Below are 16,195 nucleotides of genomic sequence, written 5' to 3'. Positions count from 1 at the left end.
TATCCCTCTTTCAAAGAAGCATCTACAGTCTTCACCTCACAGCTGGGCAGCTCTAATCACTAAAAATGTACTTGGGTTTATCCTATAAGTGGTTAGCCTTAATACTTCAAGTGACTTGTCCACAAAATCATTTTGAAAAAAACTGGACAAATATTATGTAATATCTGATGGATAGGATAGATCATAGGGATTTTCAGCCAGTGGTACATATATCATTGGTGGGAAGCAGAAATAGTAAATGTGAGGCACAAGTTTTCAATCACAATTTTCAGTGACTAATGAAATAATAGTTTTTTGTTTGTTAGTGTTTTGCCTGAACAATACTAATGTAATTTGTATGTCCTTACAACTTCCTATAAGTGATAGATATAATAACAGAATGCTAGCAAATATAAATAAATGTCTTTCCCAATCCCAGAAAAGCTGGGTGCTTTGTTTTCATCACAATGGGGCCTCATATCTTTTTGACAACAGGATTTATGGATGTAAGATACAGAAGCTTGAAAACCACTGTGATAGTTGACTGCTATCACATGTCATGTGACACAAATTTAACCCAAATTCAATCCAGTGTCTTTCCTGCCTGCAAAGTTCATCTCAACTGTCTATGTGGAATATTTAAAATTCAGCCACTATTTCGCTGGTTCTCACTGGCGATTTACAATGATTTAAAATACCCCGGTTCAGTTAAAAGTGATTCATAATAACACAGTAGTTAACCCGCGTTCCGAATCGCTTTTTTTCGTTCGTTCTCATTTACCAACTGATTCGCTTTAAGTGATATGCTTTCGTTCCTATTCAAATGAAACGGTGTATATATAAACCGGTTTTAGCCTTATTTCGTTCCCACTCACCATTTTGGGGCTGTCAATCAAAGCGACGTCATCATAACATCACTTTTAAATTTCGCGGTTTTTTATAAAAGAGCCAATTGAGGAGGCGCTGAAAGTGCTTATGAGTCCCGTAATTATTCGTGGGGAAGAATGGTTGAGGGAGAGAGAAAACTGGAAAGAGCTTCGGTTCCCTAAATTCGCTTTGGCCACCCCATGGGGAAAGAATCTTTGGGAAAGATTGCTCCCTGGGCTGTCTTGGGAGCCATGAAGCAGGGATTTCCTGCAAAACCCATCCCATAGTTCCTCTGGAAAGAGCTTCGGTTCCCTAAATTTGCTTTGGCCACCCCATGGGGAAAGAATCTTTGGGAAAGATTGAATCTTTGGGGAAGATTGCGCACCCTGATGAGCAGGAGCAATGATTTTGATGTGGCACCCATTAATTGCTCCAACAACTTGAGGAAATCCTAACTCTGCAAAATTGGCCATGACTTAAGAATAAAACATATAAACAAAGCATAAGTCTTTTTTATTGACATAAACATTAAAAATCTCCTATAGAAAACCACCACATCAGTATCAAACAGTATAAATATCAATCACTGCAGAGCTATCTAAGAATAGCGAGTAATAGAATAGGATTCCAGTAAGCAGGCTTTTGCCATCACCAGAGGCTGAGAGAGTGTGACTGGCCCAAGGTGACCAAAGAGTCATAATCCAGTGCTCAAACCCCTTTCAACACGCTGGCGATTACTATGCTATGAGAAAGAGAGAGAGAGACAGACAGACAGATAGACTAATTAGATAGGTACATTGGCTAGACAGAGAGATAGACCGGATAATTAGACAGAGAGAGAGAGAGAGAGAGAGAGAGATGACAAATAGATGGAAAGATAGTCTGGATAGGTAATAATAATAATAATAATAATAATAATAATTTTTATTTATAGACCGCTATTCCACAATGATCATAGCGGTGTACAGTAAAATTGCAATATAATACAAAAAAAAAATTGCAAGGCCTCTCTCCCCCTCAAGATGGTGGTTGGAGGAGGGCTCTTTTTCTTCCAGGCCAGGCCTCTCTCCCCCTCAAGATGGTGGCTGGAGGAGGGCTCTTTGTCTTCCAGGCCAGGCCTCTCTCCCCCTCAAGATGGTGGTTGGAGGAGGGCTCTTTTTCTTCCAGGCCAGGCCTCTCTCCCCCTCAAGATGGTGGCTGGAGGAGGGCTCTTTGTCTTCCAGGCCAGGCCTCTCTCCCCCTCAAGATGGTGGCTGGAGGATGGCTCTTTGTCTTCCAGGCCAGGCCTCTCTCCCCCTCAAGATGGTGGTTGGAGGAGGGCTCTTTTTCTTCCAGGCCAGGCCTCTCTCCCCCTCAAGATGGTGGCTGGAGGAGGGCTCTTTGTCTTCCAGGCCAGGCCTCTCTCCCCCTCAAGATGGTGGCTGGAGGATGGCTCTTTGTCTTCCAGGCCAGGCCTCTCTCCCCCTCAAGATGGTGGTTGGAGGAGGGCTCTTTTTCTTCCAGGCCAGGCCTCTCTCCCCCTCAAGATGGTGGCTGGAGGAGGGCTCTTTGTCTTCCAGGCCAGGCCTCTCTCCCCCTCAAGATGGTGGTTGGAGGAGGGCTCTTTTTCTTCCAGGCCAGGCCTCTCTCCCCCTCAAGATGTTGGCTGGAGGAGGGCTCTTTGTCTTCCAGGCCAGGCCTCTCTCCCCCTCAAGATGGTGGCTGGAGGAGGGCTCTTTGTCTTCCAGGCCAGGCCTCTCTCCCCCTCAAGATGGTGGCTGGAGGAGGGCTCTTTGTCTTCCAGGCCAGGCCTCTCTCCCCCTCCTAGATAGATGGGATAGTTAGATAGACAGATTGATAGATAGTTAGATAGACAGACGGACAGACAGACAGATAGATACATGGTTGGATGGGCAGACAGATGTACTGGACAAGTATATTAAATGGGCAGATGGATGGATGGATGGATGGATGGATGGATGGATAGATAGATAGATAGATAGATAGATAGATATGGGTAGATAGATACATACATGGTTGGACAGACAGAGAGACAGACAGAATACATACAGATGGATGGATTGAATAGAGAGATTTAAACACTGGCTAAACAGACTGAAATAGAATAGAATGGGCTGCAGGCAAAGCGAATTTTGGGAAAGCTCCTTCCAGAGGAACTATGGGATGGGTTTTCCAGGACATATCCCCACTTTATGGCTCCAAAGACAGCCCAGGGATGGAGCACTCTTCCCCAAAAAAGATTCTCTTTCCAGGGTTGGAAAATGGGATCAAGGAGGAGAAGGCAGATTCCGTTTGGGAAAGAAATGGAAGGCTCTATTCCCCCCCCCCCGCATCCTGCCTCTCCTCCGTTACAAATGGTGTTCAATGCGCACACACACACACACACACACACACACACACACAGAGCAGATTGGGAAAGAAAGATGGAAGGCTCTATTCCCCTCCTCTCCTCCGTTACAAATGGTGTTCAATGGCTCCCCTCACACCAGGGGAAGCCTTTAAGAGTCCTTTGACAGAAAAAGGCGCTTGAGCGGCCGGGACTTCAGGCGCTTAAGTGCTGAAGAGATTAAGCGCCTGTAAACCATTAAAAATAATAAAAAATAATAATCCTTGAAAGACCGCTGCGGACAAAGGGGTGAGGGAAGCAAAAATGGCGACAGCCACGACGGATGGGGACAAGAAAGGGCAACTCCTCCGAGCCAGCCCCTCGCGCTCCGCTCCTCCCATCCAGCTAAGCCGATTTCAAAGGCTGATCGTTCCTATTGAAATGCTCCAAATCCTATCCCAAATCAAGGAAAAAATGTAGGTTCGACCCTTCTATTTTTTTAACCCGCGTTAAATGACGATAATGCGATTCAAATTATAAACCGCTTTACGATTCAATTTTAAGTAGGAACGATTGCGGGATACTCTAGAACTGTTCTAGAGTTAATTCGGTTTCCAGTAGGAACGCCTCACCTTGGATTCGATTGGAATCCCGGCGTATCTGACTGGAGACGGCAGAAAAAAGATGCAGTCAATGGTTCCTCATGCCTGGTGTAAAGGTTTGTAGTGGTTTATATGAATATCTGTAAAGTTATGTTAGATGCTATGCATTGGTTCACGATTTTAATGAGTCTGGATTTATATCATATGTTTATCTTTAATGCCTGCAGAACTCATCTTTACTGGATCGTGAGGATGCCGACCTGCCACTCTGCTTTGAACAGACTGTTCTTGTCTGGATCCCACTGGGCTTCCTCTGGCTTTTTGGCCCATGGCAGCTTCTTCCTATGTTCACATGCCAGAAGAAGAAATTATCTGTCACAAAAGTTTATCTTGCTAAGCAAGTAAGAGAGAAGGGCATTAGGCTCCTCCAAATGGGGTAAATAGGTTGGGAGGCTGCAGTATTTGTTGCTGTAGTTCTCAGGGTTTTTTTTTAACAGGGTTTCTGTTGACCCAGACTATTTTCTGGCATATTCTAGCACCAACTACAACACTTTATTTCCACCTTCAAGTGGATTTGTTTGTTTGTTATTGTTAAGCTCACTTCAAAAAGCAAAATAATTCATTGGCGTGCTAATACATTTTGTGGGTAATGAAGTGTGGACCTGTGTGCGACTGAAATCTGAAAGGGTGGTGTTAATTCCAGTATAATTTATTGAATTATTGAATTATTGAAATGTTTTATTCTGTGCTTGTTAATTTGGAATACTTATTTGTAACCAACTTCATTTTTATGAAATATGTTGCTATATAGTTTGGGAACCCACTTTTGAGTAGAGAATAAACAGAAAAGTCTCATGGCATTTAAAAAGACAAACACATTTCACTGGCACAAGTTTTTGTAAACCAATTGCAGGAAAGAGATGTATAAATATATTGGCTTGGTTTGAGAATGGGGAAGACACATTAGCAGCACTTCAGGACAAGCCACCAAAGACACTATGCAACCTATGGATTAGTGTTTTGAAGCTGAAAAACAACTCTTAGGACTCCTCCAGCTAGCATGGCCTGTGTCCATAATGGTTAAAGGTTTCTAGGAGATTTAATCTCGAAAAGTAACTTTTCCAAGCTCCCATTTGCTTCTTCTTCTCTTGTTTGAAAGTTCCTTGCAGCCTTGTTCTACTGGAACCTTGTGAGAGTAACAATTTGACACCTGTTTTCTTCCATTATTATTATTATTATTATTATTATTATTATTAATGGTATTTATATCCTGCCCTTCCAGGTGCTGACTGTGCTGCTGTCACTGCTGGCGCTAGCTGAACTGGTTTTCACAGTTGTTGAAATCTTAGGATACCACCGTAATAACCCTGCTGTCCAATACACGAATCCCGCACTCTACTTGGTCACTTGGGTGAGAGTCACTCCTTGGCAAGCTATGCACCCTGCAATAGAATGAAAGGATTGTGTTATTTATTTTCTTCCCCACCCCACCTCCCAACAATCAGCAATTTTTACCTGATCAGCTTCTGCTTGATCCACTAATTTGGGGCCCAGTTAGTACTAATTAGTCATTTTGGGAGGGAGTTCTGATTTTGAAAAACAGGAATTTTTGATGTTAAATTGTGTGTGATGAGGGGGGAGGTCAGCCTATTCACAAAGTAAATCGTTGTTCTTGTGGTCTTCCAGGAGGCTCACTGCTTCCTATAATGCCACCGGACACTGATGAAACTAATATTAAATCATCAAGTATATACCAGTTATAACCATGTAACTGGTGGGATCAGAATGTAACATAGTACCAAAGAATGCAAATTGTGGCCTTAGCTATAAACTTTCAAAGGGTTGTATGAGATGATGTGGATCTGACAAGCTGGTAGTAATCTTGAGGTATGAAAGCAATAAATCTGCTTATTGAGAGCCAATTCCTTTGAAGTGAGTTAACTTGTTTTATATGTAGCTGTGGAGGACATATATATTAATATAGTGTGTTAATATATGTAGTCTTGGCACTCTACCTAAAGCTCACACTAAAATAAATCAGTGTGTTTTAATGAGGCCGCTAAAATCCCTTTCCCCCATCCTCTATTTCCTTTTTATGCTGCACCAGAATAACACAACCGTCTCTTTGAAAGCTGCTACATTCATTATTGCATCAGCCTTTGCACACACTAACATCTAAAGAAGTGCGTTTATATTCATGAAAATGGATATAATGCTAAAATAAAAACTAGTTAGTCTTAAAGGTACTGCCACATATTTTTTTCTTCCCCTCCCTTCCTCCTTTTTAAGTTGCAAGAGACTAACATGGCTACTTCTTTGAAAACTAATAGATTTATTAATCTTTAAGATGACACAAGAGTCTTTGTTTTTGTTGAAATGGACTAAACATTTTTATCCATCAAAATGAAGATTACCCATGTAAATGTAGATGACTACATGTTCTGGCTAGCTAATCTGAACCACAAATAAAAATGAGTTTTAGCACTGTGTAAATTCAGTATTAAATATTGTTGTTAGGAAAAAAGCTCATTCTTAATTGTGTCACAATGTCATCAAGCCTTTAATTTAAATTCAGCCATCCATTTGTACTGAGCTCCCTGCAGAATGTCATTTAAATGTTACAGTCCCTGATGATGAGCTCATCCTAGCTGCAGAGCTTGGAAAATGTATTTTTTGGCTAGCATGGCATAACTTGTTGGAGGATTTGGGGAACTGCAGTTCAAAAGGTAACTTTTCCATGGGAACCTGTTCGGGGCTACCTTCCGTTATCATGTTCCACATCTTGCCTGGTAGTATCAGTTAATGGGGCATCTCTTTCCCTTTCCTAACCCTGAAGCTAGCCTTGTCCTATAATCTCTTTGCTCTGCAGGTGCTCGTTTTCCTGATCCATGACAGCCGTCGCGTCACCATGCGCCGGGACTCGGTGGTTCTCTTCCTGTTTCTCATCCTTTCTGTCCTATGTGGCGTGTTTCAACTCCAGACTTTGATCCGACAAGCAATTCAGGTTAGCAGTAAGGGAGGTACAGGAAAGGCTAGGCAGCTCAGGATGAGAAAGGATGAGACAGTCCCATCAAAGGCTTCTTTAGCAGAAAGTTTCTGGTCCATGTACTCACTATATGTAAAGAAAACAGGGTGCACCACATTTGATTCAAGAAACTCATCTGTTGTGGCTCACTCATTGCCTTGCCCAGGGTCTGGGACTGGGAGGAATGGGAAGAAAGGGGACCTTTTTATGAAGGGTGTGTGCTGTATTTTAAACTGTACTGTGTTTTAAATGGTTTTAATAGTTTAAAAATGTAACTGTTTTATTGAGATGGTTTATTTAATGGTGTCTTAACTTTTGTTTTAGCCTCTCATGAGGCACCTTGGATCCTTTGCTGTGAAAAAAGTGGCATGCAAATCAAATAAATAAATAAATAATAAGGAAGGAAGGCCAGTCAGCCTATGGCAAAAAGAAGAGAAGGCATGGATGTCTTAGTACTCAATTCCCAGTTGTTTAGAGTGTGGAAAAAATACTTTTTTTGGATTACAATGTCTATTATTATACTGACTGGGGATTCTAGGAACTGTAGTCCAAAAGATAACTTTTCTGAATTCTGTTTATTTGACAAGTTGTAGTCTTCTCTTACCTTTGGGAAGTTGTATCAACAGAAATGTCCGCTTGCTTTCTTCTTCTGCAGGGCTCCATCACCAGTGTACCCTATTTCAGTTTCTTTGTGGCCTCTTATGGGCTTCAGCTCCTGTTGCTTATCATCTCTGTTATTTCTGACATTGCTCCTGAAATGAAGGAGGCTGCAAAAAAGGTGAGCGTCATTACAATTCTAGGCTGGTAGGATAACTTTGGAGTTGGGAATAGGCTGGGAATTCCCATGTCTCCTCACTTGGTGCAGCTTTTTCATTAGGCTTGATGGAATGTCTTGGAAGATTTTTGCATTCTCTTTCCCCATCCTTAGATAGATAGAGAATTCCTGCATGCAAACTCTCCTCTCTCTCGCTCTCTTTCATTCAAACTAACCATGTAACTTAGGTCATTCCCTCTGTGGGACTAACTCTCAAAATATTTTCTACTGAATTGCTGGTTCTCCATCTTCCTGCTGTCTCAACTTTCTTTGGAAAGATGGTGAGATAAATATTTCTTTTATCTGAATTATTCACTAGCTACATTAGGATGTAGCTTCTATGTAAATATGGATTAAAACCATTAGTAGACTTTTGTTTTAAACTACAAACTACGAGTTTGTTGTTTTTTGGAGTCAGTCTCCTTAAGAAAGCATAATTAGACAAGAGCACATTTCTGTTACAGTCTGCCCTTTCTTTACGTGAGGGATCCGTTCCAGACTCCCCTGCATAAAGCGAATTCCACCTATGCTTGAGACCCATTTAAATGAATGGGGTTATGTATGTGGTGGTATGGTGGTGTGGTAGCGCACGTGCACCCCAGGCGCACACCCCATTATTCCCTATGGGGCGCACCACCCCTTCTCCCAGCACAGCTTTCAACATATGTTGAAAGCCACGTAAAGTGCACCTGCATATGATGCAGGCGCACTGTACTTTGCTAATTTAAAGCTAGACCCTAACAAGTTTTGCTTTGTTATTTTTGATATTTAAATATTTTTATTTCCATCAGAAAGGCTGAATCCTTAGGAAACTTAAATTACTCCACAGGATGAAGAATATTTCAACTGGAGCTCTAGTTATAATGGCTATATTAGGCACACTTGATGTACTTTGCACAGTAATTCACTGTGGGAATGGGTATGATATCTTCCGTATCTGCAAATGTTTTATTTTGATATGGAAAGGTGAAATAATGAATGCCTCATGACTACTGTTCCCTGAATTTTTCACCGTGGAGTCTCTTTTTCCCTGTTTTTCCAGAACCCAGAAATTGCAGCTTCTATCCTGAGCTTGATCACATTCCACTGGTACAACAGGTATGCAGATCTGGGTGGAAAAGAGAATAGCATAAAGGTGCCTGGGGTGGGGCTCAGGACTGTACACATGTCATAGAGTTCCTTGGGCTTCAGGAGCTGGAACCTTTCCCCTAGTCCTTAGAGTGAAGAGGAGGAAACTCAGAGGAAGAGCACTGCCATGATAAATGTCTGTGTGCACATATATATTTTCTCCTTTTACTGTTTTTGAATGACATCAGCAGGGACATCACCTTGATGACACCATCCCCTTGTAACATCACTAGTGACCACATCCTGTGACATCACAAGGGTTCATTCCTAGGTCTCAGGTTTTGGGGCAGAAATCTCAGGGGCTGAAATAGTTATCACCTGGCAACCCTAGCTATGCATCGTTTCTGCCATGGCTGATTCTGAGTTAAGATTACTTCTGGTCAACCTTCTAGCCAGTGGCTGTGAGGATCTGAAGCTCAGCAGAAGAGTTTCGTTGGAGAGGCGTGGAATTGTTCTTTGGAGGGGCAATGCCCTCCTTTTGTCCTCCCTGTCATAGCCTCATCCTTGTTGCTACCATTGAGCTGCCCTCTCCTAGGTCTCCACATGGCAAACTGTGTTCCAATGGTGAGAAACAGAGGAGGGTCAGCAAGCAGATCTTAATGGTCAATTCAGTGTCAAGAACTGGAGACTGTACTGAGCAAAGGCCACCAGTGATAGAGGGACAGCTAATCTTTTGAACTGGAAGAATAATCCTTAAAGCAAGAGTGAAGCACCTTTGGTAGCAACACCCCAAAACCAATATCATTACAATAAGCGATATATGGGAATTACAATTTATGAGTAACATTAGTACAAAAAACTTTACTAAGGATTCTGTACAGTGTAGTACAGGAGGTGGTCAATCGTAGGGGTGACACCATGGGTTACCGGACCATGTGACACCAACCCTAGTGATGCCACTGTTTCCACAAACACCCTGGCCATATAGATGATCACTGGTATGAGACAGATTTGTACTCTCGTTACCATTTCTGCACATATAATTGTTGGGGCTAGACATGGCCAGAACAAAGAACTCTAAAAGTAACAGGGCTTGAGTGCCTGAGAGAATTCTATGTGTCTTACAGTATAGTTGTGAAAGGCTATCGGAAGCCATTAGAAATGGAGGATGTCTGGGAGTTGAAGGATGCAGATAAGACCCAGAAAGTTTTTGGCACATTTGAGAAGCACATGAAAATTGGTGTCAAAAAAGCCCAGAGGGCTTTGGAGATCCGGCAGAGAAAGAAGAAACAGCACCCAGCAGCCACTGACTACAGGAATGGGCTGAGCAAGACACAGAGTCTGGATGTTTTGGTTCTGGTAAGTAATGGGGTTGGGGTAAATGACTCTACGGGTGCATTCACCTTTTTTGTCCCAAAGAGATCTGGCTCTCCCTTGTGACACTATACCAAGTTGCTGTTCCCACTACGTTTAGCATGATCAAATCTCTCCAAGGCATTTAAATACTGCTTGATATTCACATTGACACCATGTCATTCCAAAATGGAGGTGCCTTCATTTACTGGAATGATCTCACATGACCTGGATTGAGCTGGTAGTGTGATCATACTACCAAAAATCTGGATCATTGCGACACCAAAAAAAAAAAAAAAAAAAGAAAAAGAAAAGAAAAAAAAGATGCAATAAGGGACCCGATGCCAAATGCACTGGGTTAAGTGGGTGTTTTCATGCCCCCCCCCCCACTGCATCGAGTGCAGTTGGGGAAAGTGTGAATATCATGAAAATAATCTGGGTTCTACACCAGGTTATTTTGTAGTGTGAATGCAGCCTACATTTCCATTCCAAATCCTGTGATTGATGTGCGGGAAAGAATGAGAAGGCTTCCTAGATGCAAGATTCTTCCTTCTGACATAACATACCAGTTCTGGAAGCATTTTGCAGGGACCACTTTGGGATTGGGTGGTAAGAGAAAACTCTCTGTGGGCCACTCAGCCTGAGGAATGTTTGCTACCAAGTGTAAATGCTGCTCTGAATTTAGGAAGAGAAAGAGAAAAAACAAAAGAAAAAGAGTGCCAAAGGAGACTCAAAAAGTGACTACGCTAAAGGATGGCTGATGTTTGCTGTAATTCAAACCTTTAGTGGAAACCTTCTGCAATCGGTAGCATTGAAGCTGATACATGACCTACTGGTGTTTGTGAGCCCACAGCTGCTGAAGTAAGTCCCTACTCCAGGTTTTATTCTAAGCTTTCCTAGTTTTTTGGGTGAATGGGTGTCATAGATGGTGTATACTCCATGGGAAGGGGTACATACACTACTTCAGTTTATATGAATTCTCAGGCACACCTAGAGCCTCTGAAGTAGTGAGAAATGTCTTTATTTTAAGGTTAAAGAGTCCTCATATAAGAAAAATGGCCAATGCACTCTTGAAAATAGCTGCAGCTTGAGCTTTGGTGTGGCTTCAGGATATAGTTCTTGGAAGGATTCTGTTAGGTTGTTGCAGGGTGAGGAGCCAAGCAGGGTTAGAGGCCCAAGGAGCAAGCAACAAACACAAGCAAATTAATAAAGAGAAGGTATCTGCCAAGACACAAAAAGGTGCATCATATCAGCCATCCCAAGCCCGCCCTTTTCCATACCAACATGTCTGGCTTTCCCATTTGTAGGAGGGCTCAGCTCCCTCTAATTCCCCCTTGGCTTACAAGTCTCTTGGGTGTCCTCCCAACCCAGGCAACATTCCCACTTACCTCTTGATTTGATTCGTGAACCGATTCCTGAAACTAGCTTAGCAAACACAGTGGTTCCCACTATGTTTGCACTGGTTTCAAGAATCGATGCAGGAAGCGACAGCTGCGGCTTCCCCGTCATGCTTTGCTCTGTCCTCCTGGCCATACTGGTAGGCCAGGGACAGAGGAGAGGCCAGGGCGGAAGGAGAGAGGCAGGCCGGGATGACTGAGGCACACCAGGGCGGAAAGAGAGAGATAGGCTGGGAGGACAGAAGACAGAGGACTGAGGATGGTAGGCATGGAGGTATGGTCAGTAGTCTGGGGAAGCCACTGCCAATGGGAACCAGGGGGATTTGAATCCGCCCTGGTTCCCACTGGGCTGAATCAATTTATTTCCAAATAAGTCGATTCAGCCCCAAAAGACCCTGATTTAACCAGTGTCTTTTTGACGCAGGTTAAATGGGTCAAAACCATGGCCCCCCTTTCTGCTTCAGCAATTCGGACAGAGTGGGAACTATGGTGGTTTAAACTGGATCTTTTCCAATCATGATCCGGTTTAAATCATAGTGGGAACTGGGTAAGAAAGGTGTCAGTCTAGTGTTGCCCAAGTCCTTTTTCATCACTCTTTATTTTTCTGCAACTCGGGTCTAAACTTCTATCTGAATGTTTAGGATGTTTCAAAAAGATAATATGTCACATATAACTTCTCTAATGCCTTGTAGTAATAAAGGTTGGCTTCTAAAAAAGGATGTGCATGTACAGGCACATGCAAACACACAAAGACACTGAAGGTCTTCAAAGCTTAAGCGTCTGTCTTCTTCCTAGTTGTAATAAAACCATTAGCTTCTATGACATCCTTTTGACAATATTATTTTGTGCTTTGTGTACATGGTTCTTTATAGGACATATCATCCTCTTTGCACTTACTAGACTAATCACCATTTCGCCTTTATACTTTAAACTGCCTTAGCTAGATATGGCTCTAGTGCATGCTCATAAAACAAACAGTTTATACACTCCTGCTTTAAATCATTACTTTGATATGGCTTTATAGATGAAACACATGCTGAGAGGTAGTGACATCTCTATGCTTGGGGTTTTTAAATTGGTTTCTGAGAAGGAATTTGCACTGTGCATGGGGATGATGTTCAGGGCTAAATGGTGTGTGTACTTCGGGTGTGTAGTCTGTTCATGGTTTTTCAAGGGTGGCATTTATGGTGATGAGATCTGATTATCTTCTCTTTCATAGGCTGATGATCAATTTTGTGTCAGATCCAAAGGACTACCTTTGGCATGGCTACCTCTATGCATTACTGTTGTTTGTAACTGCCCTGGTACAGTCCATCTGTCTGCAGCAGTACTTCCAGTTATGCTTTAAATTGGGCATGAGTGTGCGCACTGCTCTTATGGCTGCCATCTATAAGAAGGTCAGTTGTAGTTGTTGTTCTTGCTGTGTATCTTCAACTCATTTCCGATTTATGGTGACTCTAAAGCATATCTATCAAGGTGTTTCCTGGGGCTGAGACTGTGTGACTTGCTCATGGTCACCCTGTGGGTTTCCATGGCAGAGTGACAAATCAGTCCCTGATCTCCAGAATCATAGTCCAATGCTCAAACCACTATACCATGCTGGTTCAGTGGGGTCCCTGGGGCTGCTTTCCCTTCTGTCGATTTATTTGCAGGGAGCTGGGCTGAGCTGTACCAGTAGCAAGGCCAGGGCAGAGAACTGAAAGGGAGCTGTAATACTGCTGCTTGTGGATGTTCAGGCTGTTCTTCCTGAAAGACCTTGGAAATGTTACAAGGGTTTTTGGGCTGTAGCTCTCAGAATCCACATAGATATATTGGCTGGGAATTCTGGGAGCTGTAGCCCCAATAAGTAATGTTCTCAAGCTCTGCTGCCTGCCTGACTGTCTGCTTCTGGCTGAAGAAAATGCTTGCAAAAGCTACCTTTTCACAATTGATCTCCCAGAAACTGCTATCCTTCCAGCCAGCCAGCATTCCATTTCATGCCGGCTAAAAGTTTCTAAGGGTTCTAGTGCAAAAGATAACATTTTTCAAGCATTTTACAAATCTCATGTGTTAATTTAGAACAATACTGTTTCAGGCTCTCATAGTCTCCACTGGAGATTGCTGTGTGTCCTGGTCCTTCATGAAAATGGCAGACTTGCCTGACTCTTTTAGTAATGACTGTGTCTCTGCCCACAGGCTCTTACTGTCTCCAATGCCTACCGGAAGGAATCTACAGTGGGTGAGACAGTGAATCTAATGTCAGCGGATGCCCAGCGCTTTATGGACTTTACAAACTTTGTGCACCAGCTGTGGTCTGCTCCAGTGCAGATTGTGCTGTCGCTTGTGTTTCTGTGGGAGGAGCTGGGCCCCTCTGTTCTTGCGGGGCTTGGGGTCATGGTGCTGCTTATCCCCATCAATGCAGTGCTGGTCAGCAAAGCCAGGACTATCCAAGTGAGTGCACACCTGCTTCTGAAAAGGAGATAGTGATGATCCTTTTCCTGTTTAGCTTTTTGTCTGATCCATGAGACTCTGTACCCATCATTCTAGACCCTCAGTTCCCAACATGTGGTGTGGAGGTGGTACATGAAGATATTGCAGGAGGCCCATGGGGAAATGTGTGGGGACCTATATCTTCCACCATTGTCACCACATGTGATAATAACTCTCTTCTGATTATTTAAGCTGCTGCCATCACAGACACCACTATGTTTTAGCTTAGTTCTTACTGTTACTTGTACATATATCTACTTATTCTAAATAACTCCGTAAATACAACTCACAGATACCACTCTCTAATCCAGGGACAGGCAACTGTGGAAGGCTAAAGGGCCACATGAACCCCCTAAGGAGACATTGAAGGGACATGCCTGCTTCTGCCAAAAAAAAAAAAAAGTTTAAAATATATTTTGCCCTGAAATGCCTCCAGGAGATATGGGGGCTTTTTTTTACAATGTTAGTGGTTTCAAAAAAGACAGTTCCTGGACCTAAACTGGCTGGGGGTGGGCTGCAAAATGTGATAGAAATGCATCACATACCCCCAGTGGGCATTTAGGAGCATTTTGGGACAATTTAGATGGAAAAATATACAAAAAAAAATCAATTCCTTGGAAGCCCAGGGGGCTCAAAAGATGGTGTAAATGTCCAGGACAGTGCATCTAGCAAACACCCTAGTGCCTTGGTCTGTCTTTTTTCTGTTAGGAGGCCCACTGCAGTTATGTGTACTGTGATGAGAGTAGTAAATTTGTGATAATCAATTCTTACAAGTAGTTGCATTTTTGTGCTCTTCTTAGTGGCCATAGCCTTGCTCGTAGGGTGGTCCACAAAACCTTTTGATTATCATGTAGATGTCCATATAAAGGCAAAGGATGGGAACTTTATATGTCCACATAAAGGAAAAAGATGAGATAATGACACTCACATCTAGTAAAACCTTTAGTGTGTCAGGTTGCTTGTACTTCTGTATTCTGGGTAGAAGTAGCCAACATGGTTGACCCTGCTAGGCAGAGTTAGGCAGCTGCTTCTGGTGTCTGATGCAGGGAGAGTGATCAGAAGTGAAATATTGAGAGACAGAACTCTGTGCTGTGTGGCTTACCTTTGTCACCAAGATCGATGTAGGCTTCTGAAAGGGAGATATTGTCAGCTATCTTGCTGTCCTCAGTGGTGGAGGCTGCTGTCCCATGGTCACTGTTGAAGCAGGATTGAACTGTCACGCTTGCCAGCCATTACCTTGAACGCAGGAAGGGATGCTGCAAAATGGTTTGAATAGCCTCTGGAAACAAAACTAGTTTCTTGCTGCCTGGTGACTATGCTGCACAGTCCATAATGGAGAAGGGATAGTTTTTGCCAGAGCATAGAAGCTAAACCAGTACACCACTTCATGGGTGAGGAGCATGTCTTGCCAGGTAATGGTGGTTGGACCAGTGCAGGAGGAGCTAGTGGCCTTGTTGGCTGGGGAATTGTGGGAGTTGTAGTCCAAACAAAACTAAACAAAACAAAAATTGTTTTCCAGTCTTTGTACTATATAGTGATTCTTGTTGCACTGTTGCATGTTTTGGCCATCTTTATTTAGGTGAAGAACATGAACTACAAGGATGAGCGCATGAAGATCATGAATGAAATTCTCAGTGGCATCAAGGTGACTGGCAGGGACTAGATTTATCCAGTACAGTGATTAATTGGTCATATTATTTATTTTAGTTATGTATTTCATTTATATGCTACCTTTCTCCCTGAAGGGCCCAAAAGCAGCTCACAGATTTAAAAAAAAATTACAATAAAATTTAAACTGTTAAAATAATCTAAAAAACAATATAAAATTGCATTGACTATACCCACTAATGGGAATTGATTACCAAACTTTACATGACTTGGAGGAGAGGCAAAGACCCTTCTTCCTGTTGCAGTCCATGTAATCTCAGTCAAAACATGTCAGGGTCTCAGTGGGTGTGGCCAGAGGCACAGTGGGTGGAGCTGGAGTCAAAGTGGGAGGAGACCACATATACTTGACCAAGTATACATGTGGCCCTTGGCCTCCATTCCTCACCGCTGAAGTCAGACAGACAAAGGACATGAAAACTTGGAACATTGTTTTCAGCCTCTGCCAGATGCTCTACACAAGCAGGCATTTGAAAAGTCGGCATCTGTTTTGATACTGATGTATTAATTGGTCAAGAGGGGATGGAACAGTAAATGGAGTAGGCAACTACAGATGCTTACAGGTGGCAGTTCTTGCAAGACTTACCATTTGCTATGCTGGCTAGGACTCATGGAAGTTGTAGGTGGGAA

General features: G+C 42.8%; 1 protein-coding gene across 3 annotated transcripts in view; it reads left to right on the top strand.

Moving 5' to 3' along the window:
* Nucleotides 1-3,312: 3,312 nt before the first annotated feature.
* LOC149318394 (ATP-binding cassette sub-family C member 2-like) overlaps nucleotides 3,313-16,195 on the top strand; it is a 39,412-nt gene continuing 26,529 nt past the window's right edge. The window contains exons 1-11 of one of the 3 annotated variants that reach the window (XM_089509595.1): nucleotides 3,313-3,648; nucleotides 4,002-4,175; nucleotides 5,057-5,185; nucleotides 6,644-6,778; nucleotides 7,455-7,577; nucleotides 8,656-8,711; nucleotides 9,809-10,040; nucleotides 10,720-10,895; nucleotides 12,651-12,828; nucleotides 13,607-13,861; nucleotides 15,480-15,545. In XM_089509595.1, coding sequence (XP_089365721.1) covers nucleotides 4,119-4,175; nucleotides 5,057-5,185; nucleotides 6,644-6,778; nucleotides 7,455-7,577; nucleotides 8,656-8,711; nucleotides 9,809-10,040; nucleotides 10,720-10,895; nucleotides 12,651-12,828; nucleotides 13,607-13,861; nucleotides 15,480-15,545 — 1,407 coding nt within the window. In that variant the 5' untranslated portion in view covers nucleotides 3,313-3,648; nucleotides 4,002-4,118. Of the gene's footprint in view, nucleotides 3,649-3,791; nucleotides 4,176-5,056; nucleotides 5,186-6,643; nucleotides 6,779-7,454; nucleotides 7,578-8,570; nucleotides 8,712-9,808; nucleotides 10,041-10,719; nucleotides 10,896-12,650; nucleotides 12,829-13,606; nucleotides 13,862-15,479; nucleotides 15,546-16,195 lie in introns of those variants that run through there. The other 2 variants (XM_089509594.1, XM_089509596.1) reach the window with 2 other exon arrangements.

This window comes from Sceloporus occidentalis, unplaced genomic scaffold (genome assembly GCF_023333645.1).
Source record: "Sceloporus occidentalis isolate IW3139 unplaced genomic scaffold, rSceOcc1.0.p SCAF_2, whole genome shotgun sequence".
Classification (NCBI taxonomy): domain Eukaryota; kingdom Metazoa; phylum Chordata; class Lepidosauria; order Squamata; family Phrynosomatidae; genus Sceloporus; species Sceloporus occidentalis.
The sequence above is the reverse complement of the archived record's forward strand: the minus strand, read 5'-3'. Positions and strand labels throughout refer to the sequence as shown.